At 55.3% G+C, this 25,630-nt stretch overlaps 9 protein-coding genes across 9 annotated transcripts; 5 read left to right on the plus strand and 4 right to left on the minus strand.

Annotated features, from left to right (window-relative positions):
- Positions 1–687: 687 nt before the first annotated feature.
- CGCA056_v000625 (uncharacterized protein) lies at positions 688–4,414 on the minus strand (the record flags this gene model as incomplete). Its single annotated transcript, XM_037315886.1, has 2 exons — positions 688–4,240; positions 4,299–4,414. The coding sequence occupies 2 exons, from the start codon at positions 4,412–4,414 to the stop codon at positions 688–690; spliced, it is 3,669 nt and encodes a 1,222-aa protein (XP_037186026.1).
- A 3,287-nt stretch (positions 4,415–7,701) lies between these two features.
- Positions 7,702–9,857, plus strand: Ache-0 (Acetylcholinesterase; the record flags this gene model as incomplete). The annotated part of the gene is made up of 7 exons (XM_037315887.1): positions 7,702–7,929; positions 7,991–8,167; positions 8,221–8,362; positions 8,472–8,627; positions 8,678–8,727; positions 8,780–9,197; positions 9,250–9,857. The coding sequence occupies 7 exons, from the start codon at positions 7,702–7,704 to the stop codon at positions 9,855–9,857; spliced, it is 1,779 nt and encodes a 592-aa protein (XP_037186025.1).
- Positions 9,858–10,438: 581 nt separating this feature from the next.
- Positions 10,439–11,990, plus strand: CGCA056_v000627 (uncharacterized protein; the record flags this gene model as incomplete). Its single annotated transcript, XM_037315888.1, has 5 exons — positions 10,439–10,574; positions 10,632–10,762; positions 10,817–10,839; positions 11,143–11,807; positions 11,881–11,990. The coding sequence occupies 5 exons, from the start codon at positions 10,439–10,441 to the stop codon at positions 11,988–11,990; spliced, it is 1,065 nt and encodes a 354-aa protein (XP_037186024.1).
- A 625-nt stretch (positions 11,991–12,615) lies between these two features.
- CGCA056_v000628 (Mitochondrial intermediate peptidase) lies at positions 12,616–13,101 on the minus strand (the record flags this gene model as incomplete). Its single annotated transcript, XM_037315889.1, has 1 exon — positions 12,616–13,101. The coding sequence occupies one exon, from the start codon at positions 13,099–13,101 to the stop codon at positions 12,616–12,618; it is 486 nt and encodes a 161-aa protein (XP_037186019.1).
- A 2,253-nt stretch (positions 13,102–15,354) lies between these two features.
- Positions 15,355–16,213, plus strand: MIC26 (MICOS subunit MIC26; the record flags this gene model as incomplete). The annotated part of the gene is made up of 3 exons (XM_037315890.1): positions 15,355–15,381; positions 15,441–15,527; positions 15,584–16,213. The coding sequence occupies 3 exons, from the start codon at positions 15,355–15,357 to the stop codon at positions 16,211–16,213; spliced, it is 744 nt and encodes a 247-aa protein (XP_037186018.1).
- A 288-nt stretch (positions 16,214–16,501) lies between these two features.
- Positions 16,502–17,805, minus strand: CGCA056_v000630 (tRNA-dihydrouridine(20) synthase; the record flags this gene model as incomplete). The annotated part of the gene is made up of 2 exons (XM_037315891.1): positions 16,502–17,613; positions 17,664–17,805. 2 exons carry the CDS (start codon positions 17,803–17,805, stop codon positions 16,502–16,504), a joined length of 1,254 nt encoding a protein of 417 aa, XP_037185023.1.
- A 1,816-nt stretch (positions 17,806–19,621) lies between these two features.
- On the plus strand, positions 19,622–20,813 carry ipp-1 (Inorganic pyrophosphatase; the record flags this gene model as incomplete). The annotated part of the gene is made up of 5 exons (XM_037315892.1): positions 19,622–19,804; positions 19,943–20,062; positions 20,122–20,465; positions 20,520–20,603; positions 20,672–20,813. 5 exons carry the CDS (start codon positions 19,622–19,624, stop codon positions 20,811–20,813), a joined length of 873 nt encoding a protein of 290 aa, XP_037185024.1.
- Positions 20,814–21,213: 400 nt separating this feature from the next.
- CGCA056_v000632 (54S ribosomal protein L44) lies at positions 21,214–21,614 on the minus strand (the record flags this gene model as incomplete). The annotated part of the gene is made up of 2 exons (XM_037315893.1): positions 21,214–21,326; positions 21,434–21,614. The coding sequence occupies 2 exons, from the start codon at positions 21,612–21,614 to the stop codon at positions 21,214–21,216; spliced, it is 294 nt and encodes a 97-aa protein (XP_037185025.1).
- Positions 21,615–22,001: 387 nt separating this feature from the next.
- CGCA056_v000633 (uncharacterized protein) lies at positions 22,002–23,322 on the plus strand (the record flags this gene model as incomplete). The annotated part of the gene is made up of 3 exons (XM_037315894.1): positions 22,002–22,315; positions 22,389–22,904; positions 22,962–23,322. 3 exons carry the CDS (start codon positions 22,002–22,004, stop codon positions 23,320–23,322), a joined length of 1,191 nt encoding a protein of 396 aa, XP_037185026.1.
- Between the last annotated feature and the right edge of the window lie 2,308 nt (positions 23,323–25,630).

Below are 25,630 nucleotides of genomic sequence, written 5' to 3' on the forward strand. Positions count from 1 at the left end.
GTGCTGTACCCAAAGTAAATTGAGAGTATACACATACAAAGTTCAACACTATAAATGTCTCCCCGCCTCGAACGAAACTATTGCGTACTTGCCGTGAAACGGCGGCTTGGTGTGACAACCGACCGTGTTCGTCCACCACACTTGCTGAAGGCTTCGTCGCCGGTCGAGTATTTATATGTAGGCCATCACAAAAGCCGTGTAGATAACGAAAGGAAATATATGAGGAAGTCGCGAAGAGGATCCGTCAGACGGAATAGGCTTCTTACCCCATAAAGTCTGGATGCACACAGCCGACACGGCCGCTTGGTGAACGAGGCAGGTGCGAAAATACGATAGAACTCTGAGAATTTATACATTTAGATTGTGCACGTCTGTACTGAGAAGTGGTATACGCTAAGAAATGACATCGTCGACCGACGCATGCTGATCGTCATTAGATATCGACTGTGACTAGAGTATGGCTGTCCCGTGGACCCTAGCAGGTAGGAAGGAAATCTAAAACCCTCCAAATCATCACCATGCTGCTTTTCCTTCCGCGCTAAGTGCCCAAAATAATCAACCAGATTTCCGTCTCTTGACCTGTCCAACTCCAGTGCTAAAATTCAAATCGTAAGAGTCAATGCATCCAAGCCAGACACGAGAGCAGAGTCGCTGCCCCCAGTGGAGAGCTAGATTCCGACCAAGTCCTCACATGACAATGCACTTCTTCTCTTTTTCTGGTTTGCCGTGGTGTTCACTTCGGCTCACGCCCGAGACATCAGTCCACGCAGCAGTGCTGGCAACCTCGGGGTCAATCTTCTTTTTCTTCTTCTTCTTGGAGCCGTTCCATCCTCGCCTTTTCGCGTCCTTGATGTTTTTGGCTGCACTCCGTTCGGCACGGCTGGGTTTACGGCTGACAGATGAATGTGACTGTCGACCAGCTGAAGCTGTCGACGGCGCCTGGAGCCAGGCCGGCATTAGACTTCTACTTCCGGAGGCCTCAGCGGGCCCCGGCGCAGCAGGGTTAGTCGAGTTGACGCTGTATATAGTCTCGAGCCGCTCCACCGTCGGCCTTAGGGGGCCGATTTGCGCCGGACGAGGATGACGAGGAATGGGTGCCAACAAAGGCATCTCCCCTCGGCGGTTGGACTGTTGGCGTGTGGGTAAGTCGTAGGCACCCACAACGCCCCCAGGAGTGCTGATGATGAGTGGCTGATCCTCAACGGGCGAAGTGCTACCATTGTTCGGTACCGGGGGTTGCTCTGCGCTCAACGGAGGCCCAGGCTGGGGAACGGACGCTCTACGTGAACCGGGCCTACGACTGCCGACAGGAACGCGCTGTACAGAACTGAAGTTACCAGAAAGCCGCCGAGGGGGAGCTTGCTGATCATGGTGCTGTAAGCTAGCCAGCTGGTCGGCTCTGGGTGGAGGCGGCAATGCGGAAGCCATGATCATGTCCACACTCGCATTGATCGCGGGAGCCGAGTACGGATGGCTGGCTAACGGATCAACCTCAGGGCCAAGTTGGGGCTCACTGGCAGGCTGAGCAGATCTTGGCCATGTTTGTGCGTTCGACAGACGCCTCACTAGGGGTGTATGAGTATCGTCGATTGGCTGGGACATGAGTGGCCCTGCGATGATACCAAGGCCTGCGGATGGTATTTCCAAGCCCAAAGAGGGAGGAGACTGGGTTTGATGAATGACTGGTGAAGCCAAAGAATCCTGTGGAGATACCAAGTCGGAATTAACCCTTCTGCTCATCGGCGAAATGACTGAAACCTCGCTAACGATGCGTTCGCGTTCATCCGTGGGCTCGGGTTGACTCGGTCTCCTCGCCGCGACCCGAGGAGAATCAGGTGGTGAAACGTCGTAGATGTCGTCCTCATCGTCCACACGAGAGACAGGAATAGACAATGGTCGATCTGAGTCCGCTGTGCGAGGTCGGCTCACGTGCGCGGTGTCACTAGCGACCCGCAGATGCTGGCTCGTATTGGCAGGACTGACGCTGCCTGGTTCCTGGTAACTAAGAGGACGAGGAGATGTCTGAGTGAGAGTCGGACGACTGGGCAAGGGCCAGGCTGATCCAATCGTAGGCGCGGCTGTCTGTGTCCTAGATGGCTGGGGCGGGACATGTACACCGTTGGGTGTAATGGCAGCGTTTCGCAAGAAAGACGGCAAGTCGCCTGGGTCTTCCTTTTGGTATGGCGGCGGCGGAGGAACCCAGTTGTCAGCATCGCTCTCATGAGGATGCTCACGTCGGCCATCAGCACGCCGATATTCAACCGGCCCAGCAACGGGAGGCGCGGGGTTGCGACGTCGATTCATTGCAGCCGCGGTTGCGGCGCGGCGGAGCGTGTTTGTAGATCGCGGTCCATCATGAGCGTAAGGGGCTTCAACGGCCTCTTCTTCCTCAATCATGGAAGCTGTTTCACCTCCTTCGTCTCGGGTAGTAGCAGATGCTGGCTGCTCGACATTGATGCGGGGCGCGGCACCCACACGCCTGGGAACCAGCGGGTCGTCGTCATCGTCCTCGTCCTCGGCAGTTTCAGGTTCTTCTCTCGGCTGTGGCAGAGGAAGAATTGAGGGCATAGGGTTGCCTCGGATCGCAGCACTGGTGGCGGCACGGATCAAATGACCGCGATCACCCCGTCTCTGTGCTACAGTCCTACGGCGAACAATAGCAACCTCGGTGTCGATGTCCCTCTGTTCCTCCTCTAGGACTTCAGGTTCTCTTGTGCCAACTTCGATCTCAATCTCGGTCCTAACACCGTCCTCAATACCGTAGTCGAAATCAAGCAGAGTGACCCTGCCGCCATCGATAAAGTCGATGTCGTCTTCGTCCACGATGGATTTGGTAGGGGAGATGCCGCGAGCCGCGACGACCAGACGTTCCTGTGAGGATGTTTCGCCAAAGCCAGAAACCCATTTCACAGTGCTCACGCCCTCAAGCTCTGCAATCTTGGCTCCCCAGACAAAGGTGTTCCGCAGCTTGTCGCAAAGCATCTGCCATTGCGGCACTCTGGGGTTCTCTTGCGCTCGCGCAGAGGATGAACGGGACGGAGGACCGCTGTTGCGTCGTCCTTGACCCGTAGAAGATGATGAATCGGACCCAGAAGAGAACTCGGGCACAGCGTCAAGATCTTCTGGTACACCGTACAGCCAGATGTCCTTGCCTTGGAAGCCGGCGCTGACCAGGTCGCCGTGATAGGTAGCTGCTGGGAGCGTACACGGCGTGAGTTTCGCTTGAGACGCCGGGTGAGGCTTTGGACCAGTGAAATATGTCGTTCCGTTGCGCAAGTCGTCGATGCGTACAGCCCTGAAAGTCTCAAAGCTACGATCATAAGTAAAGGTCCAAGCTGCCTCCTCCTGGCTTGAATCTTGAAGAAGCACGGCATGACTACAATCTCGACTCGTATTGGGGAAGAGAATTGAAGTCGTCCAAAGAGCGCTGATGTTATCATCCGCCATTTGGGATCCGGGGTCGTAGTAGGGAGCGGTCAGGATGACAGTGTTGGGAGGCGATGAGTGGACAGTAGTTCCAAGGATCTGTGTTCCGTCAAAAGAGAAAGAAAGGGAATCGACACCATCGCACTTGACGGCTCTCCTGTCCGTAGGCAATGCGCCTGGATTGACCATCGAAACCTCAATGCCGCCTTCATAAGCTGCAGCCAAAACGGAACCACATGGCGACAAGGCGATCGTGCGTGGGGCATGGTCTAAGATCAGGGACTGTGTGCGGCGGGGAGGTGACGGCTCAAGATCGTAAAGATCGACCTGCATTTCCGAGGACAAGACGGCCAACGTAGAGCCGTCGTCCTTTATGCAGGTTGAAACTGGTCGGCGCAAGATCTTGAATTCCCTCTTGACGTCTATTTCTTTCCCTCTCATATCAAGCACATAGATTCGAGAAGAGTTGTACGCCAGAACATGGTGACCGCGGGGCGACGGACTGAATTGCATCCCTTCGCCGCCCGGGCATGACGAGGAGCTAATGGAATTGGATATCAAGCGGATAACGGTCTCGCGGGGTCGCAGGTAGGCTTCAAAGAGGTTGCGCTTGACTTCTCTGGCAAACAATCGCCTGAGTCGGGGAAGGTCTTCATCCTTGACGTCGGCTTCGCGCAGAGGATGGCTCGCGGAGTAGGATTCGCATTTCGAGAGGTGGAGAGCGTAAAGCTGCGCTTGCTGAGAGACTTGACGCCATCTCGAGTTGAGAAGGACGAGTGAGGCAAACGAGTCGGGGTCGGTAAGCTGAAGAATCCTAGAGCAGGGTGGGTTAGGAAATGCTGCAGCCTAGAGCTGGGGGACAGAAGGCATACTGCTGGATGATTTCGTCGGGCAATCGATCAAAGGCGGGATCTTGGGAGAGAATGGGGGGTTTCTCGATGGACGACCGCGGCGCCCCTTCCCCACGGATGTCAGTGCCGGAGGCCATGGTCAAAGAGCCTCGAAATTGTTGTCGCAAGTGAGCTAAGAGCGCGAGGGGCGGGTGGGATATGTCATGATGAAATCGTCTGGAGTTGTAGGGCCGGCGTTGAGACGAAGAGAAGGGCAACTGCAGTCTTCTGCAGCAGATGAATGCAGACGGGGAAGACAAAAAAGGCAGAGCAAGGCCAAAGCAGAACTAGAAGCGAACCAGGCCAGCGAGGGCTGAAAGTGAAAGTATGGCGGGAAGAAGAGTGTGGGATCACACACAGATGCATCAGCGTGGCTCGCTCGTTCGCGGCTGCACCTGCGCGAACGCAAGCAAGGTGTGGCGAAGCGACGCTAATGGCTACCTGAAGGGCCATGTCGGGATCTTAAGTCTCTGCCTGCTGGTCCCCAGCAAAAGCATCGTCACTTCTTAGCGGAAGGTACCCATTCCCCCTGGGCTGGCCAATGGCGTAGCTCTGCCCCGGCCCAGATCTTCCGAGCCGCCGGGGGGAAACAAACCAAACGGACAGGGGACCCCTTTCCCTGACAGCACCTCACTGTGGTCAGCGCCCCAAGTATCGACTGTTAGCACACGGCTCCAGGCGTCCTGCTGTCTACTGGTCAGTCTCTGGCCGTGCTAGTCTCTTTTCAACTGTCTTCACATTCTCACCGGCCTAGCCTAGCAGTCTAGCGGCAGAGGGGAACATGAAATTCACAGATAGCACCACCAACACCACCAACACGCATATCATCACACCCACAACTGCATGTTGCTAACCGCCTGTTTATCAACACAAGTTGAGATTCCCGTTTTGCAGGCTGTTGGATGGCTGGAATGCCGCCTTTTGTCACCAACAAACATGTTTTCGGTCTGTCATTGGAGAGCGCTGACTGCCTTCACATGAAAGCCTTTGGTCATCGCCAAACGTGTTTCTCCCGCTCTCCGATCTTGGCACTCGAATGGAAATGTTAACTTCTTACCGCAATTGTATGTCCCCTCACCCCAACCAAAGGCCAGGGGTGCTGGGTGTCTACCTCGGACATGAGATCAAACAGTGGCTGTTGGCTTCCCGTCGAACTGCGCTGTGCTGCGTTTCTCTGCGAGATACCGCCTTGACGCGGCGGAGAGGGATTGAAACATGCAGACCCTGAGCAACACCACTGCGATATGCAGGGAGAGAGCCTAACTGAATCAAGTTGAGACCCCAATAATAGGGAAATGTCTTTTCTGCCTACTGGTCGAATCACACAAGCGTGGCATGTTGCAACCAGTCCTCCCTCCAGTCGCCTTTCTCTGCGAGCCACCATGATTCACACCCACTCACTACCTTACCTACAAGTATGTGCGCCTCCACGCCGCCAACCGCCCAGCACCAACAGGAGTCGGCGGCCATTATCAGTCATGTCAAGTCGCCCCTCCTCCACACACGGAGGCCAGCGGTTCGCCGTCGAGACTCGGGATATCCGCATGCGGCTGCGTCCAACAGCTCTTCACGGTGTTCTGGCCTTGCACCACCCTCCCCCAAAGAGCCAACAAGAGCGAGACGCCAAACACAACATTCGGGCGAGGTCATGCTGCTATTTTTGGCCGTTGCAATGGATCAGAGTGGGTGCTTCGTGCGGGCCAAGCCGCCACTTGAAGATGCTCCTCGCACAGCGGCAGCAGTAAGACAGGCAGGCGGACAGTGAGAAGATGTAAGACGGCAACGCCCCGTCTTTGTCCAGGGCGGACGGATTGATTGCTGACTTGACGGCGGCATCACGGGACTTCAGCTTCAGTGTTGGTTGGCATCAAGCCATCTGTCTCGCTTATCTAAGCCACGAATTCTCGGGACCGAGATGAGGTCCTTGCTCGCTGATGGGAAAGCCTGGAGGTCTGAAGCAGGCTGCGCTAACGAATGGACGCGTCTAATCGTATCATCGGTCTCATCGGCTCTATTTCTGTTCGCTTCAAGTCTCCGTCCCCATGTTTGCTGGAGACTTCCCCAGTATTTCTGCTTCATCTATGCCACGGTCCCCGGAGAAATTTCCAGCTTTTTTCCCCTCCAGGCCCAACGAAATGCAACAGAGAAAAAGGCAGTGAACCCCGATGGAGGAAGCGATAAGAGGCGCCCATAACGATAGCGATCAACACGAACCTTGGCAGAGGAAAGACAGAGATACAGCAAGGATGGAAGCTCGTCCAGTGTTGCTCAGTTGCCATGTTCAGCATCAGCAAGAGACTCAACCTCATCTATCAGATGAAGCGCCAAGCCGGCAGCACCCTGCGCGCCGGGGAAGGAACCGTCTGTCTGCTGCGAAGCGTGCCGGGGACTCTCTGTTGCCAGTGCAGCAGATTGCATTGCGTCAAACTCTGTTCAGTCGAGGTTCCCGGTTGAGCAAACCTTTCTCTTCCCACCTTCTCCGACGAACACCTACCTTACAATGACAACGCTTTTTGGTAGTGTATGCGTAGGTACAGCGGACGGCCTGGCTGCTCCGGGCTTGGAGAGATGAAGATGGGCCTCGCGGGTCCCTCGTCGGTGAACTGCTGCCGTCCCGTTGCCGAATAGAGCCAAAACCCGGCGTCTTTAGAGCATCCTGTTGGCTGCCGCTCCAGTGTTTCCAGTGGCTCCCGTTCGGATGTGCCAGGTTCTGGAAGCCAGATCACCCCCTGTATACCGACATGTCCCCTGGCGACGTCACTGCAGCTTCAACTTGGCAGTGCAATGACACAGGCGGCCGTGCCCCCATCACTTCTGCAGAGCGTGGCTTCCCAGGTCTAGGTTCGGTTTCCGCAGAGTGCGTGTGCCAGTGTCGCAGATTATCTGTCTGTACCTTACAGCGTATCGATCGACTTGTCGACAGGTGAGGAACTGTGCAGTAAGCAGGTAGATACCCCAGTGAACCCGCGTTCCCACTTCCCGTTGGCAGCAGGCCAAAGTACCGTTCCTGTCAACAAAGCCATTTCTTGGGGACTGCCAAGGTTCAACCCTCCACCTTGTTCTCAGAGATATCATCGCCAATTCCATACGTCTTGGCCCCTATTTTCTTGGTTCTGCCGGGACGGGGAAAATCCAGCAAAATCACCAACCGCCCAACATCAACGACTGAACGAGGCTCGTGTACGTCCATCTCATCGGGGCCTCATCTTCGGCGTCCTACCCGCGCCATCTCACCCGCTGCAGCAAGTCTGTGAGACTGGCACGGATCCCTCCTCGGAAACGACATGCCGCCGCCGCTAGCTTAGACTCTCCCTCGCAAAGCTCGCTCTCTCTTACTCGTCCAGTCACCCCGCGCTGCGCTTCGCTCGGCTTCCTCAAACCCCTCATGAGCTGGTTTGCTAAGTGCTTCGGCTCCTCTCACGTGGGATACCAGCTCTTGGACCATATGACCTGGAAACATGTTCGCCCAAATTTCAACCCGGCCTTCGAGGGGAAGGGCTTCCTCAACTGGAGGAAACACTTTGTCCCGCTCGCCATCGCCAGCATGATATTAGCTGCCCTCACTGTCGTTCTCTACTTTAACATCCGTGAATACATCGGCGCGCGGGATCAGGTTCGATTTTCCTGATTTCAAAGAACCTCCCCCACGCATGCAAGCTAACACTGCGTGACAGCTCAACCTGCCCAGGGTCGCGGTTGATCTCGGCTACGCCAATTATTCAGGAAATGTGCTGCCAAGCGGGGTGAATCAGTTCCTGGGGATGCGCTATGCTGCGCCCCCAATAGGAAACTTGAGATGGCGAGCACCGCAAGATCCGGAGAAGAAAGAGGGCACAACAGATGCTATTGAAGTGAGAATTTCCTTCTGCTTGGTGGTTGCTGTGGCTGACCGCATCTCACTCAGTTTGGCTCGATTTGTCTCGCAACAGACGCCTCTTACCCCACGGCAGGACAAGATGAAGACTGCTTGTTTGTCAACGTTTGGTCGCCCAACAACACAACACCAGACTCGAAATTGCCCGTATGGTTGTTCATCCAAGGTGGAGGTATGGTGACCCTTGAAGGCTGTCGTTGTGCAGCTGAAGCCAGAGAGTGCCCTGTCTCACTCTGTTCTCATGCATGGACCAGGTGTCGAAGGTCACTAACACCATCCAGGCTACACCTCCAATGCTAATCCAAACTGGAACGGCTCTCAAGTGGTTGAAACTTCGGGCAAGAACATTGTCTTCGTCGGCTTTAATTACAGAGTTGGTTTGTGGGGGTTTCTGGCGAGTGAGCGGGTACGAAAAGACGGCGATCTCAACGTTGGACGTAAGCTTGAATAAGGTACTACCGTGGAAATCAAAGCTGATGAACTTTAGTCCTCGACCAGCGACTGATGATGAAATGGGTCAAGACTCATATTTCAAAGGTGAATACCAGTTTCTCCTTCATATCAGCATTGGTTTGGCTCACTCTTGCAGTTCGGCGGTGACCCGGATCACGTCGTCATTCATGGAGTCTCTGCAGGCGCCGGCTCAGTCGCCCTTCATCTCACAGCACACGGCGGCAAGGACGAAAAGATGTTTGTGGGAGCCATGGCCGAATCCGTATTTTTCCCCGCCCAGCCACGCGTAAACGAGCTCGAATATCAATTTAACAAGACGACGGAGAACTTGGGCTGCAAAGACGAAAAGGATCAAATGGGTTGTTTACGTGGCAAGGACATCAAGGCGATACAGGAAGCCAACGCAGGATCGCCATTCCCCGGACGACAACTGAACCCGCACTTCTACTGGACCCCCTGCATAGACGGAGATCTCATTCAAGACTACCCATACGCCATGTACGACCAGGGAAAGTTCATCAAAGTCCCTGTGCTCTTTGGGACTGGATCGAATGGTAAGTGTTGCGTACGGATGAGGCACCAATTCTCATGCTCACCTATATTTAGAGGGATCCGTCTTCGCAGCAAACGTCGAGACTCAAGATCAGTTCGCAAACTTCATGATAGATAACTACCCGAAACTCGGTCAGAACCAAACCGACACTATGCTCGAGAAATACCCCATCCTGCCCGCCCTGCCGAACCACAACGCCTGGTTTCCCTCGGCGAGCCAAGCATATGGCGAGACGACTTTCATTTGCCCGGCCAACAACATCCTGAACGCCTATGCTGCCTCGAATCTCTCGAGCGTGAGCTGGTCCTACCGCTTCAACGTACAGGACGAGACGAACACCGCCTCCGGACTCGGCGTCCCGCACGTCTTCGAGGCCCCGGCCATCTTCGGCATCGACGCCTGCCCGACGCCCGACAGCTTCCGCACGTACAACAAGCCCGTCGTGCCCATCATGATGAACTACTGGATCTCGTTCATCCGCAGCCTGGATCCGAATGTGCACAAGCTGGCGGACACGCCTGAATGGAAGACGTGGGGAGGCAAGAACAACCAGTCGCGACTCGTCTTCGAGATCAACAACAACCGCATGGAGAACGTTGACGACGGTCAGAAGGATCGATGCGAGTTTTGGAAGGGTGCTGCGGAGGTCATGGAGCAATAGACACACGGGCACGGATTAGAGGCATAATGACCTGGAGGTAATGAGGCGTTTACATACGGGTTACGGTGCACACGAGAGAGGATCGGCATTTTTCTTTTTCTTTTTGGATTGATACCAGCATTGAATCATGGCCTTAATGTGTGCTCAGACTACAAGAGGCATAATTCCAGCCCCTTTACATGTCCAGATTTGCAGTGAACTGCCCACAGCTGTCGGCTGATGTACATCAGCACATCTATTGCACGAAACTGTTCTGGGGTCTCTTGGCTCACCGATCATGACAGCCATGGTGGGGTGAACATAAGCCAACCCACACAACCCGGGCACACATTGCCAAGGGCTGTGCCGCAAACGCCCAACAACAATTCGTCAGGCGGACACCTATGTTGCCTTTTTGTTGGCCATGCCTCAAATTTGTGGCAGTGTTTTGCCTTCATGTGATTGAACTTGTTCATCATACCTGGCAATAACTATCACGACGACGTTCATCAATTGTAATTCAACGTCTCCGAGACCACAACACACCCAGCTTCCGAATACCGCAGAGCACACAAATCGGCCCTTGCAAGAATTCTCATACAATGCTCCCAAACGATTCTAAGCGCAAGTCTCTGGATGGCGCCACACTCTGTAGCACCAACGACTCGGTGAAAGGCGAGGTGACCAAAGACTGCCAAACGGACGAACGTAAGCGGAATTCCAGGCGTGAAGATAACGGTACGTCAGCTAGAGCATGACTGCATTACATAGAAAAGACACTGACAGGCGATGAAGACTCTTCCTTAACAGGAGACGTTGCGGATCTTCGCCGGGGCCTGCTCGTGCGCGAGGAGCCGGAACGTCGCCGGAGAAGGCTGCGTGAGCGGGAAAAAGATGACAAGGCGGAGGGAGGAATCTTGGCTCTTGTGAGTATTCCGTCAAGTAACATACCCAGTTCCATGACTGACATCGGCGTCTAGTTGTTTTGCTTTGCTGGCGCAATGTACTTACCTTGAGCACCGGACCTGGAAACTTATTCATCGTCAACCTTGCGGATGGCCCCTGTCGTACAATCTCTCAGGAAAATTAGGCATGGCAGTATCTTTTGCAACCTAAGATATGCACACCAGATGGTTATATGTAGCAAGACAAACCACAAGCCTGAGAGTCGTATCGGAAACAGGACGCTTTGCAATAGAATTACATTAATAGAGCATATACAACGCAGAGTGTTCCTGCGTGAAATATTTTGAGTCAAATCTACATTTCAAACTGACAACTCCTGACGGTGTCTCGAATCACCCAGCATCTCAAGAGGCGTAATCTCCATCTCACCCGCAAGATCCTTCGACTCTTGCGCCTCCCCCGGCGGCAGCCCCGGTGTCGGCAGAACCATCGTGCTCGGAAACACAAAGGTCCTCCCAACACCATCCGCCGACCCCCCTGCCGGTCCGCCCCTGGAATCCAACCCACGGCTCCTCCTCCTCTTGCTCGACCGCTTCCACAGAAACGCAAGGCCCGCCACAATCGCCGCCGCCAGCGGCAGCCCGACTCCGAGACCCACCCCGAGCCCGACAGTCGGCGACGCCCCGCCTCCCCCGCCATCACTCCCGATCCCGCCGCCGATCCCGCCCGCGCTACCTGTAGCGGCACTCCCCTCGGCCGTCTGGGCGGATACCAGCACTATCGAAGTGAACAGCGCCGTCGGGGTCGACGATGTCGCGGCTGTTGTGGTGTCTGGGGTGGTGTTCGCGCAGGTGTACTCGAGCTTCAGGTCCTTGCCGTCCGTACAAGAGTTCTGCACAGAGAGCGTCATGTTGGCTTGTTGGTCCGCAGGGCAGTCTGCCATGCAGCACTCAAAGTCGCTCAGGAGAGAGGAGCCCGCGCAGGCGCATTTCGTCTTGCACGAGTCGGTCATGCCCACCAGGAACTGCGAGAAACAATGGACCTGCAGCGCGGAAAAAGAATTCTGTCAGCTTAAACACGCCCATCTTGAAAACATGGAAAACAAACATTGGTTGACATACATAGCATGGCGTGGCAGCCGAAGAAGCAGACGGCGAAGCAGACGTCGCCGTGCTCTGCGATAACCCCTGCCCCGCCAGGGCCGAGACCAGCAAGATCGGGAGGAGCATCATGGGGACGGGATCATGAGAATAGGAGAAACACAAGAAAACAGACGCGACGACGAGCAAGAGATTGCCGAGCCAGGGATCCTTGGGGTGTTTATACAATCGAGATGAGAAGGATCGCGCCTTTAGTTTGAAGCTAGCCCAAGCGGCTGAAAGGAGGTGAGAGCGACAAGCTTTGACGGTGGGCTTTCACGATGCACCGGTCGACGCCACCATCTCGGCCCCAAAGAACCCCGAGCGCCTCTTGTCTGTATGAACGTCTATTCATCTATGGTAATCATACGCAATGGCATTGTCACTGCTGCTGCTGCGAATTATTCCCTGCGTGATACTTCCGCGGTGGAAAACCAGTCGTTCTCTCCTTTGTCCCTCAGCGGCTTCGCAGAGAGGCGCAGCTCTAGATGATATACTCGTCTTCTTCTATGGTTCGGAACTTGCCCCATTCGGCAAGTCGCCTCGAATTGAAGCAACGGCAATTTATGTACCGGCAACAGGTTGTCCCAATCCTGTGCTCGACAACAGGGCAGGCGCTATCGTTGTATAGTGGAGTTGCTGAAAGCAAAAGAACAAAGTCTATGGTGAACAGTATCGCATCTTGCAGCGATAGTATTTCTTAATTGTACAATCCAGCGCGGAAAAGGACGATCTCAAACATGGTCGTCTTTGATACCCCAACTACCGACGAGCGCCATGGCCTTGTCGTCACCTTTAGCAAGGCGATCATCCTGTAGCGTATCCGCGAGACACTGCCACGGGTCGCGGCTCCCACCCCACTTGAGGAGCTTCTCCTTGAGCCTCTCTCCGTTGGCGCGGTCCAGCGCCTTGCCATCCGCGCCGGCTTTGAACACGACCCTCCAAACTCGCTCAGCAAGCACGCGGTCAAAGACGTAGCTGTAGTAGGTGCTGCCATAGCCGTGAAGATGGCCGAAAAAGCCTTGCCAGCAGGTGCCGGGAGGATCGGGGCCGCCCTGAGCGTATTGCCTCTGCAGATCGTGGTAGACCTTTGTTGAGTTGAAGGAACCTTCGGTGACTTCCGGGGCGTGATAGGACTGGTCGAGAAGAGACAGAAGAATCTGGTTCTCGGTGTCGATGCCCTCGAAACGCTTGGCCAGGCGGATCCGTTCCGCGACCATTTTGTAAGGTAAAGGTTCATCCGTCTTCCAATGACGCGCGAACAAGCCAAGAACTGATGGGTCGGCGGCAAAATGCTCCATCAGGGTGGAAGGGAGCTCGGCAAAATCGGTGGCACATCTCGTGCCGGCAACGTTCTGAAGCTTCGTGCGGGCAAGGATCGAGTGGATGGCATGACCCATCTCATGGAACAGGGTCTCGACTTGATAGTACGACAGTAGCGCTGGTGCAGAGCTGTTTGCATCGTGCTTGGGGAAATCGCAGACCAAGGCGATCGTTGGCAACTGCATCAAGACGCCGTTCTCCTGTAAGCTCTCCATGCCATCGTTGGCAGCTTGCTCGGGTCTTTCAAACTTGGGCAAGTCAGACGAGTTGTGGTGCAGGTCTTCCGCTGCCTCCTGGACCTCGTAAGGAGCAATTGCACGAGAACATCGCACCGTAAAATGAGCAGGGTTAGGCGACTTGTCCTCTCGGAAGAATAAGTCGCAGTACAGAACTGCGATCAAGTCGCCAGTATCAGTGACAACATCCAAACGTCGCACATCTTCGTGCCAGGTCTCGCCTGGCTGCGACTCCCTAGGTTTGAACGAAATGCCGTAAAGACGAGTGAATAGCCTTGACATGCCCTGCATGACGGTGCCGATCGAGAAGAAGGAGGGAAGGTGGTCAGGATGACGAACGGGAAGTCTCATTTCAGCCCTCATGCCATCCATTAGGAAATCCTTGTCCCAGGGATGGATCTGAGTAGACGTGCTGTCAAGGCGGGTCTGCTTCAACTTCAACAGGTCTGCCATTTCCGCCTGCACCATGGGCGTGTTGTACTTTTGCAGCGCGTGGAGAAACTGCAACACTGCACTGGGGGACTTGGCCATCATCCTGTCTTTCAAGGCAAGGTGGGCGTAGCTGGAAAAGCCGGCCAGATTCGCCAGCTCACCTCGCAGCTTCAGCATAGTCTCCAGCAGGTTCACGGTTTGCTTCGAAGCAGTGCGCATCGCTGTGAAAACTTCCTTCCGGGTGTTCTCGTCCTTGACGCTTCGGAGTGCGGCCTGAGCTTCAGGCCCGGTGGTGGGGAGGCGCAACTTGCCCCTCATCGTAAGTGCTCGAGCGATGCTGGGATACAACCCATAGAAATTGGACGACGGCAGCACAACTTCCCTCTTTGCAGGGGCCATGTTCGAGACGAAGGCAGATCCAACCTCACTAATCTGCTGAGAGAGGTCGACGAATCGGTCACGTTCTTGCTGGGGGAGGTCGACGGCCGACTTCGTAAAGTCCAACTTCAGTATCTCTGCCACCGTTCTCTCCTCCTCCGACCAAGCCGCAACAACGTCGGGTTTTGCCATCGCCTTCACAAGCTGGTCGCTCAACCCAGTCATGGTGTTGAGTTGGTTCATGTACTGGTATACCATGGACCAGGCCCCTGCAGCTGCTTGCTGGAACCTCGGGTCAGGGTGCGTCATTCTGACAAAATCTGAGAGATCGAGGACTCTGCAGAGCAGGTCACTCAACCGATCCAAGTCCTTGACAATGTCCTGATACTCGGAAGCAGTCGACGCATGGAGGACTCGATGGACAATCTTCTGCGCCTTGTCCAAGCTTCGGCGAGCAAATACGTAGAATCCATTTGGGCTCGTGAGGTATCGGTTCTTGAACAGGCCGACGCTTGGGCCAGCAGCCTTGAATGCTTTTGCTACACGGGAGGGAGAGTCGAAGAGTTCCCGCAGGATCGCATCGTCAGCGTTTCTACCCGGGGGTGCATGGTCGGCGGGCAGACTCGAGGGGGCGGCGCCGGAGGCGGCTGCCATCCACCGGCGCTGTTGGCCGCGGGAAGCTTGTCGAACACATTGAGTGCAGACCCAGAGGCCGCGGTTTGGGGGTTTGAACATTATGAAAAGCCCTTCGACGTAAAGACCATAACTGCTGGTCGGGGCAAAAGATCTAGTTGTAAGGATACAAGGAAATGGGGAGTTGGGTGAGTTCGGATCTGTATCCGGAATTGTAGAAATATGTTTGGGTGAAGTAGAATTGCCGGCAATGCGATTAGTTGCGCATGCGGGTGCATGGACCGAATTTTTGTGCAAGGTTGTGCAGGTGCTCCAGGTAGGTGCTTCCAGGTTTGGGCGAGGTGCATTATCGAATTCCCGAGCTCCGGAAATAGCCGCAGCGTGGGCCTGGAGACTTTCCTGTACATCATACTTCCAAATATTCTCGCGAGACCAACATCCAATTCCCTCAATCGACCAATTGAGTGGACCATGGCTGCTAGAGTGTTGCTACAACGGGTAAGTCGTGGTATCCTGTTGCTTCATGGTTTACTCGACAGCTGACATTAAAGCAAAAGCGCGCCGCGCCGTTGGCAGCGACCGTCGTGATGGGATTCGCCCTGGCTCCCCGGACTGTCCATGCTGAAGCTCCCGAGACCGCCCAGGTACGTCCGCAGCCGGACTCCTAGTCAATACGCACACAATACTAATGTTTCCGCAGTCTAAGAAGCCGATTTACGACGAGCCGGCGCCTCTCCCGACCAGCGGAACCCTCCCTCCTCCTCCCCCGACGGAACAGCTCCCTCCGGCCGAGGAGCCATCCAAGCCCCGAGGACCTACGCCTACCGAACGTCTGGCCGTCCAGATCGGCAAGGCCCGCTTGGGTCTGTACCAATATGCCGTCGGCGCTGAGGATGCCGTCAACCGCACGATGGACCGCGCCTTCAACCTCGAGCAATCCTTCACCAGCACGATCGCATCCCTGGCACCTCCCCGCGAGAGCGGCGAGAAGCTGATGCCCGGCGCCATCTACGTCCTCGTCGCTGCCATGGCCGGCAGCATCATCACCCGCAACCGCAGTGTCATTCTCCGCGCCACCGCGCCCTTGGCCCTTGGTATCACCGCCGGCTGGACTGTTCTGCCCATTACCATGGGCAATGTTTCCAACCTTGCCTGGAAGTACGAGCAGCGCTTCCCTGTCATCGCCCAGGGACATCTCCAGATTCGCCACAGCATCGAGGACAGCTTGAGGGCGGCAAAGATTCACAGCCAGATTGGTGTACGATATGTCGATGAGAAGGTCACGGATGCTCGTGAGACTGTTGAGGACTGGGTGAAGAAGGGCAAATAAAAGAAGGGTTGGGACTGTATCATAGAAGCAGAAGCGGCCAGAGCCGCTGCTGACGGTTCCTTTGTAATTCCACAAAACTTATCATCATGAAGAAATGTGCTTGAGTGAAGTTACTCAGCTTCTTGATATTTCTGACTATGCGCAGCTCGTGCATAAAAAGATCTAGTCTTCCCTATTATCTGTGGCCGGCCTGGGGTATTGTGATATTTGTGTTGCTATGCTTTGTTGTTACCCCGCTAAACGCCTTCGATGCAAACCACCTCCCGATTAAACGTCAAAATCACCATCTCATGTCTGCAAAGGGACAGCCGCTTTTTTCGACTCAGCAGCGGCAGTGACCCCTCGCTCAGACATTTTTCGGGATGTCTGGCTGTCCCGGCTCGCCTTCATGTTACCACCAGCTGCCATAGCACTGGGATTGGCTTTCTTTTCGGCTTTTTCGGCTTTTTCTGGTTTGCCTGAGCCCTCTGGATCGATGCCCTTGTCCCAGTCTGTTTGTCGAGCAAGATCCATGAGATCGTCGAGACCAAGCGCTCGGCATATTTGGGTGTAGGTCTTGCACTGGTTCATCTTCTGGTACATGCCACTCTTTCCGGGGACGATCTGGCACAGCAAATACTTGGTGTTGCCGAATTTGTTGGCAACCTCCAAGGCATACTTGACGTACGTTGCAGCGACCTCTTCCCACGATGCTACGCCTCCGTCGACGCCCGCACGGAAGCAGCTCGAGTTCGCCTCTGCAGACGTGGCGATCATGGCGCCGTCGACGCCGTACTCCTTAATGAGGTCCACGGCATGGTCGCGGCCCTCAACGTCGCCATTCATGATACAGGCAACACCGAACTCATGGCAGATTTCAGCGACCATGCGCAGATCGTTGCGGATTGCGCGTTCTCTGGGGCGCATGGGAGTCGTTCGGCAGTGAATCGTCAGGCCGGTAATGCCAGTGGCGCATAGTCTTCGTACCAGAGCTTCTGTCTCCTCGGGGGTGGACAGCAGACGGATCTTGACGCTGATGCCAATTTCAAACTCGGGCATGATGTTCGTGACAAGAGCTTCCAGAATGGCGCAAAGCTTGTCCGGAGTCTTCAGCAAGGCCGCGCCCATGCCGCCGCTGATGCTGAAGGGCTTGGGGCAGCCGGCGTTGACATCGATACCAGCCACATCCGCCGCAACGAGCCTTGACGCTTGAACTGCAAGCTCAGGGTCGGCCGTTCCGATTTGAAATATCAGCTTGCCGGCCTCTTTTTCAGGGAGGGTGCTGAAGATCAAAGCTTCGGGATTCGTTTTAGGAGGGTTCTTCTGGCCAAAGGAGGGGACCTTGGTCCAGTCGATCGTATTCGTGACGGGATTTACTCGGCGCGTGGTGCCGATCATGGCTTTATCGACAGTCTCGGGTCCTATGAACTTGTCAGTTGAGTCATTGTGCTTTTGCGTGTTTGCGACTTACCCCAGACCAGGTCGGCACCGTAATGCAGGGCTAGGAGGCGAGAGGGGAGTTCGCCAGAGCGGACCATCGGCGCAAGGACGATCTTGCCCCTGTAGTCGACCCCGCGACGGGGGATAGGAACTCTCTTGATCTCGGATGCCATCGTTTTGAGGATACTGCGAACCGACATGTCAGGGACAGAAATTATGCCACATAGTCTGCGACTGGAGAAGATGTGAGTCTTGCGCGCGAGGGATCTTCAATGCGGCGATGCCTTGACGGGTTAGCAACGGAGAAAAGTGACAGGCTGTGCCTTATCGATAAGCGTTTATCGAAATGGACCCACTTAATCTTTCTTCAATCGAACTCACAACATTGAAAGGTCTCGTTGAATCCGACCCTTTGCCCAAGACTCTGCATTGCTTAATTTTATTGGCGTTGTCTATGATTCTCTGGTCTAACCGACTATTCCTCCTACAGGTAGATTTGGCCAGACCCGAATCAGTAGAGTTAGATTACATGCAATGATACTAACAGTCTAGGGCAGTCTTTTCTATGTACACCTCCTGGAACACATAGCAGTTACTATACTTCGCCTCTCTGTGATGTACGGCGCAAATCAGGACAGACTTTTCGGGTGATACTAGCAAGTGCAGTTATAATGACAAGAATAAACATAACGAAGACATAGAGATTGCCAGCGAACGACCGCTTGTATCATTCCTGTTGCATCCTCAACCGCCAGCAACTATCATGTCAACACAAGCGGAGTATTGGCATGCAGGAGACGCAGACGGTCTTGAAGAAACAGCTTTGAATGGGCTTGATGAGCTTGGGTTTGTCCGGGCCAAATTGTTGGAGAGGACCTCAAGGTGTCATAGCTCTCACATGTGAACCTGGAATGTCGGTCAGTAGCTGACTCCATGCCGCAATTCGACTCGGCATGTTTGCTGGCTTCTCGTGTGCAAACCAATACCTATCTACAGCTTTGCCACCTCACGGGAACGGCTCAATTGGCTTCATATCCTTGCTGTACTCGATATAGCCATGACACTTCATGGATACTGCGTTGTGCATTCACTGTCCAAGATGCGGTGGAGGGGTAATTGAGGGGCAGTTTACAGGGATCAGACAATAGCGCCTGAGGCTGGTAAAGATTTTTCGGCAAGGTTGCTGTCGCGACAGAGGCCCCAGAACGCAGACCAAGAGGTTCTCCCGGTTTCGTCCCTTGCCTTGCTTGCCCCGTTGTATCAACAGCAGACTTGCAGCCCCGATTGCCGCGTGTACGGCGCAGTGTTTCTAAATCCGAAGGTGAGAGCTCCAGCGCCCCTCCCACCGCAGAACCACCGAGCTACCGAGCTCAACAAGACCTGAGAGTCCGGCTTCGTCTTCGCCTTAGCGTCTGGCGCACCTCTTCTCTCCCGTCGAACCTCGGATGCAGACACCGCTCACAGACCGACTTAGCAGTTATCCCTCTGAAGACGTGTGCTGTAACAGAGCTTAAACCCCCTAATCCCCATCTACGACACCCTTCCCTTCTTCCGTCTTTCCATTCACCCACTGTATACATGCCGCTCTTACGAGGCATTAAGCTGCAGCCAACGCTCACCAAGACACGTCTCTTCTCAGCGAAGTCACCCTCCGGCTCAGGCTCAGGCTCGCTCCCAGGCGTCGTACCGTCCGCCCGACCCAGCGCCCGTTCCACCCTCTCACCTCTGTCCCCGATTCAGGCCCCGTCCCGGGCCAATCACTCAGCAACCCTGGCGGCACGCACCAAGCTAACAGCCGGGTCTGCTACCCCTCCCCCTCCATCCCTCCTTGCATCATCCGCCAACCGCAGCACCCCTCCTCCTCCATCACAATCTGCTGCAGCCGATATTAAATCCAAAATTCCCTCCCGGCGCACCGCTCAGATTGCCCGCCACTTCTCTACCATCTCCAAAGACTCTGACCCGAGCCTGCACAAGCAAGACACCACCATGGCTTCTCAGTACTCCGTCCGCAAGGTCGGTGCTCCCAACACCCTCGAGCACCGCGTCTACGTCGAGAAGGATGGCGTCCCCGTCTCCCCTTTCCACGACATTCCTCTGTACGCCAACGCCGAGCAGACCATCCTGAACATGGTCGTCGAGATCCCCCGCTGGACCAACGCCAAGCTTGAGGTATGATTGACCTTCAACCCCTCAATGAATCTCATGTACGCAGCTGCCTTTGTTGGCAATTGCAAACATTGTTGATTCTAGTCGGGGGTAGAAAAACACACAATGGGCATGTGGCGCTGACCGACACTTCGAACACAGATCTCCAAGGAGGAGCTCCTCAACCCCATCAAGCAGGACATCAAGAAGGGCAAGCTTCGCTACGTCCGCAACTGCTTCCCCCACAAGGGTTACCTGTGGAACTACGGTGCCTTCCCCCAGGTACGATAGCTCGCCGTCTCAAGAACCGCTGCACACAACGTTGTCTAACCCATCCCCAGACCTGGGAGGACCCCAACGCTGTCCACCCCGAGACCAAGGCCAAGGGTGACAACGACCCGCTCGATGTTTGCGAGATCGGTGAGCTTGTTGGCTACACCGGCCAGGTCAAGCAGGTCAAGGTCCTCGGTGTCATGGCCCTTCTCGACGAGGAGGAGACCGACTGGAAGGTCATCGTTATTGACGTCAACGACCCCCTGGCTCCCAAGTTGAACGACGTCGAGGACGTCGAGCGCCACCTGCCCGGCCTTCTCCGTGCCACCAACGAGTGGTTCCGCATCTACAAGATCCCTGACGGAAAGCCCGAGAACCAGTTCGCCTTCACTGGCGAGTGCAAGAACAAGAGGTCGGTCTCGACTATGGCTTGACGTGTTTGGACAATAGCTAACATATCGCACAGCTACGCCATGGACGTCGTTCGTGAGTGCGGTGAGGCTTGGGAGAGACTCATCACCGGCAAGACCGCTGCCGGCTCCGTCTCTACGTAAGTCCATCATGCGACACCTGGACAAAACCCTTTGAGAGAGCACATCGACTAACCATTGCCTACAGCGCCAACGTCACCGTCCAGCACTCCCCCGCCCGCACCGCCCCCGAGCAGCTCCCCCCTCTGCCCCAGCACCAGGAGCTCCCCGCCGAGAAGATCGACGCGTCCATCGACAAGTGGTTCTTCATCAGCGGTGCCTCCGCATAAACGTGCTCAGTGCCGGCCTGAGCAGGTACGAGCGGACGCCTCCTTTTCCATGGAAGTATTGTCGCTTTGCTAGTAAATGCAACTGAAAACAAAGTCGAAGACCGATTGTGAGGAGGCGTCAACTTAGAAATACCAAAAAGTAAAAATTCCCCATATGATATCAGATCCAATGCGCGTGAGATCAAGATGAGCTGGGAAATGAGCCCTGTGAGCGGCCCTATTGCATGCTAATGGCTATATATTAAGCCCCTCTCTGTGCTTTGCGAACATGCTACACCTTTTGAGCCACCATGTATACTTCAATCGACATTTCCCTGGGGATATCGTTCATGCCCATCCCATAAACGCCGTACCGTACATGCAAATGCCATAATAATACACATTCCGTCTATGTCCCACCTTAGTCCGTCAAGTCGGCGGCCTTCTGCAGACCACGAGAGTGCCGGTCGACCTCCTCAATGAGGTTCTTGACTCCCAAGCGTTCGCAATCGAGGTTCATCACTTTGCCGTCCTCTGCAAATTTTCAGTTAGCTTCTGATCATTCCCGGCGCTTGGTCCTCTGGTCTGCATCGCAGCCCGTAGAGCCGCAGCGAGCGGAGGCAGGGCGGGACTAAACGTACTGAATTTGACGCTCAGAGTCGGGGCCTCCGTTGAGCCCTTGGGCAGGAGCTGAGTGTTGATCACCATGCCCGTCGACCGGGCCGTGGGCGGGATGAAGGACAGGAAGAGGCGTGCGGACTTTGCTGCCGGAGAGAAAGGGTTGAACTTTGTGGTGATCTCGGTCATGAATTTGGTGATCATCTTGGGCAACGGTGTTGGGCGGTGACGCCAATTGATTCCTATGTCCTGATGCTCGTTCTCGGAGGGGTCTCAAGGCGGAGGAGCTTTTTTTCCTGAAGGCCCTGCGGTCGGAATCGTGAAGCTGTCACCAAAATTTCCGCGTGGCTCGGGGCCGGGAGCTTGGACGGCGGATGTGGCTTGTGTTCGGCTGGGTTTACTGCATATCACTGTATCGGGGCCAGGGGCATGCATAGGTGATGTGGCGATCCCACTCAGGTACGACATTTCGTCACTGCAAGGCCAGCTTTGCTCCCTAGGAAGCCAAAACCACCACATTCGCCGCACGCCTTCTAATTATTCGCTTTCTCGAAACTCTGCAAGCAAACGAAGCCGAATTACAGAGACGACATGTCATTTGAGGGTCTGCAGGAGCGCCTGACGGCCCTGCAAGAGACCACGGGGCAGCTCAAGGAGCTCATCGACAGGCTCCAGAATCTCAAGTTTCAGCCTGGCTCAGTGCCGCTCGGCGCGGACGAGGACAGCGATGTCAGCGCAGAGCTGAGCTCCGAGATCAGTCAGATCTTGAGGGAGGAAGAGGAGGAGCTTGAGCTTTTGGGCGAGGAGGTCGAGGACCTTAGGGACGGGCGACCGGGAAGCGAGGCGGAACACACCAAGACGCGGCTTAAAGATGGCCTCGACCGCTTAAGGCAGGAGCTGAAAAGGTAAGGAATTCCCTCGTTCACAAACATCTTGTCTGGGATTTTCACGGCATTTACTGACTTCTTGGGAATGTAGTTCTCGAGTCACTTTCCGCAAGGCACAGCTCACAGCGAAGCGCAACCTCACACAGGCGCAACGCCTCGAGCGCGAGCTCCTCCTACAGTCCTATTCACAACCCGTGTCCGAAGCGTCCTCCCCGTCCCTCGGCGCGCAAAAGGCACCGCTGCCCGACATCGTTCGGCACCGGCAGGTGCGCCAGGCCAAAGACGACTGGAACACGAGCTCCCTGACAGAGGACGACAAGCAGACGGTAGGGGCGAGCAACGATGTCACGAATGCGCTGCGACAGACGCACGAACGAATCGCTGCGGAGCTGGCGAGGAGCGAGTTTGCGCACCAAGCGTTGGAGGAGTCGTCGCAGGCGTTGAAGCAGCTCAACGAGTCGTACGGCTCCCTCGACACGATGCTGGCGAGCTCGAAGGATCTTCTGGGCACATTGTTGCGGTCGCAAAAGAGTGATACGTGGTACCTGCAGACGGCTCTCTACATGCTGATGGCTACGGGGGCGTGGCTGTTGTTTAGGAGGTTGCTGTATGGGCCGATGTGGTGGGTGGTCTGGTTGCCCTTGCGGCTGATGTTCAATGTTAGCATCGGCAGCAGCAGGGCGGTTGTCAAGTACGCCAATTCCGGGGGCGCATCAGAGTCCGTGGTTGTTGGGGGCGAAGGAAAGATTGACGTCGAGGGTCTCCCTGACGAGTCTTTGCCCACATTGGACGTGCGTGAGCCTCAACGATCGGCGGCGGTTGGTGGGGATCCCGAATCACTGCTTGAGAAGGTGGGTAAGATTGTGGAGGAGATGCCTGCGGAGATCGGCGAAGAGGCGACGACAGAAGGTGACGATGGTGTTGTTGACGAGAAGCCTGATGCTGAGGTCGTGGTTGCCCCGGTGCCCGACAATGATCTAAAGCAAGGGGCGCAAGAGGAGGTTAGACAGAGAGATGAGCTGTAAAGTCAGACAGGTGTGCAAGGCTAGCATTGCATCGTTTAGGCGCGAAACGCCCGACGGTCTCGTTAGAAGAAGAAATACCATCACATGGTCAAATACCCGATTCACGCCATGGTGTTTCCAGCTCTCGGCTCATGGGTGAGCTGGGGGTGGCGCACATCATGTCTCTGAACCGTCAGATGCCCCGTTGATTATTCTTTGTTCCTGGCACCAGTCTTTCGTTGAAACTAGGCGCTCCTGGGTTGATATTCAAGCCGGCCTCCCTACCAGTCTTACATCAGACGGCGGATTTGCGACTCGTCACATGTCCTGTCCTGCCGAGCTTATTTTGACATCTAACAAATGTCGTTGAGATGCCCTCTTCCTAGTACGCAGTCGAAAACTACTGGGCAACTGGCCAATAAGATGGCGTGTAGTCAGCGCAGGGATCGCCGCATTTCGCATTGAAAGTCCTTTAACGTTCGGATGGAAGAAGAACGGCATGACGTGGTGAAATTTCCGGGCCATGGGCTGGTCGGGCAGGACGGCAGCATTGGTCTATGCAGCCGGTGCCATTTCGTTTATTCCCATTACCAAAAGAATTGTGTAGCAGCAGCCCGGGGTGGTACCGGCTTCGTTTAGGTCGACGTTCCCACAACAGAACGGATTCCTTTTTTCGTTCCAAATCGTTCTTCGATGACACCGGGAGAAGGACGCGAGTTGGACTGGCGCATCGCCACGCACGGAGGCCTGACGGCGCCTCCTCTCAGGCGGGTGTGGTGGCTCGTACGGGCCTACCGGCACGGCATTGGTGTCTTGGGAGGTGGTACTACATCCGGAGGATGTAGATCGCAGATCCAGGACCGAGTGGTGTGGTTGATGGGCATCTCGTATTCATGCACTTCGTACGCAAATCCTATGAGGCGAAGTGAACACACTCATTGGACTGGGCATTGGATTTTCCCATTCGCCGCTGCTGACGACGGGCATGTGAGCGGTGGTGGGAATGCTGTGTGTGTGTGCCAAACGGCGCTGCGCATCCCCTCCATGCCAGCCCGCTGGTCCTGTGTAAGTCGTTGCCGTTTCGGAGTCGGCGCTGGCTCACGGGTGACGGCATATGACGATGATCGGCTGTCGGTCGGGAGTAAAGTGCGCAAATGAAACTGGCCGATATTAGTTCGTTTGGACGGATGTCCATGCCGTCCCTGCTGGAAGCCGTCACTCATTGTCGTTTGAAACGAATTCAGGTCGCAAGGGGCCTTGGGGGAGTATTCCCAGTGGACTGATGGAGAAGAAGTCACCGATGCCGCTTCAAGAATGGAGGATCGCTATTCCCTTCGACTCATTGTCGAGTGTCGAGCCATGGTGCCTGGGAGGAAAAAGTACGACAGCTTGGCGGCAGATGGGATTCGCTAAGACTCCCTCGCATTTAGTGCTCATTTTGGACTCCTCAGAACAGACCGTTGGCGCACGGCTGCATTGATTCCTCCTGGACGTTCCGAAATTTGGCCTAGACAGGCATTTGTACCAGTGTCTGTTGCTTCTAGCAGAAAAACGAGGGCCGTCGAGAAAATCGAGTCTGCAGGCCAGGCACCAAGCTACTGCAGCGGTGGCATAGAGTGTGGCGCTCTAGCATCCAGCGCTTTGTTCCGTCGACAGGTCGACTGAGGTGCGCTGTCGAGTTGGGGCCCTGAAACAGGTGCAGGTCACTTGGGCCAATGATACGGTACCATTTCCCCAGGAACCTTGCATTTCCTCGAGACGCGCTTCTTTCGTGTCACGGTCAACGAGTGCTCCTTTTTTTCTTTCTTTTTTTTTTTCTTTTTTCCCCTTCTCCTTCCCCCCTAGCCATTGCTTGGCTGTCAACCCAACTTCGTCCGAAGTCTGCACGAGTCGAGGTCAATCGACTGCCACACCACGCTGGCCTGGTACTTTCGCGAAAGGTCAGCCATCCCAAGCCCCTCCGAGGAAAACAGCGTGCAAACAAACAACAAATGGTGGATGGAGCCGTGGCAAGGTTCGATAGAGGCCTCGACAACATCGAGAGTGGAATACGAACAGACCACCAGACCAACGGCTCTCCACACTGATGTAATAATGGGTACCCGGCAAGTCCTTCCAATGGAGAACGGAGCAGGCGACGGGCGAATCAACATGGCAAGACGAGGGGGTGCACGACAGTCGCCAAAGGGAAAAGCCCAGCGCAATTTTAAAATTGGGCAAGTTGGTCCTGAGCAGATCCACTTGCGCAGGCATCCTCACGAGTCACAGGGAACCTTCTCCCAATCTCTCCCGGTCTCTGTCTCCCTCGCAGGGGCCCAGCGCGACCTTT

Source organism: Colletotrichum aenigma (genome assembly GCF_013390185.1).
Source record: "Colletotrichum aenigma strain Cg56 chromosome Unknown KSG_Cg56_contig01, whole genome shotgun sequence".
Classification (NCBI taxonomy): domain Eukaryota; kingdom Fungi; phylum Ascomycota; class Sordariomycetes; order Glomerellales; family Glomerellaceae; genus Colletotrichum; species Colletotrichum aenigma.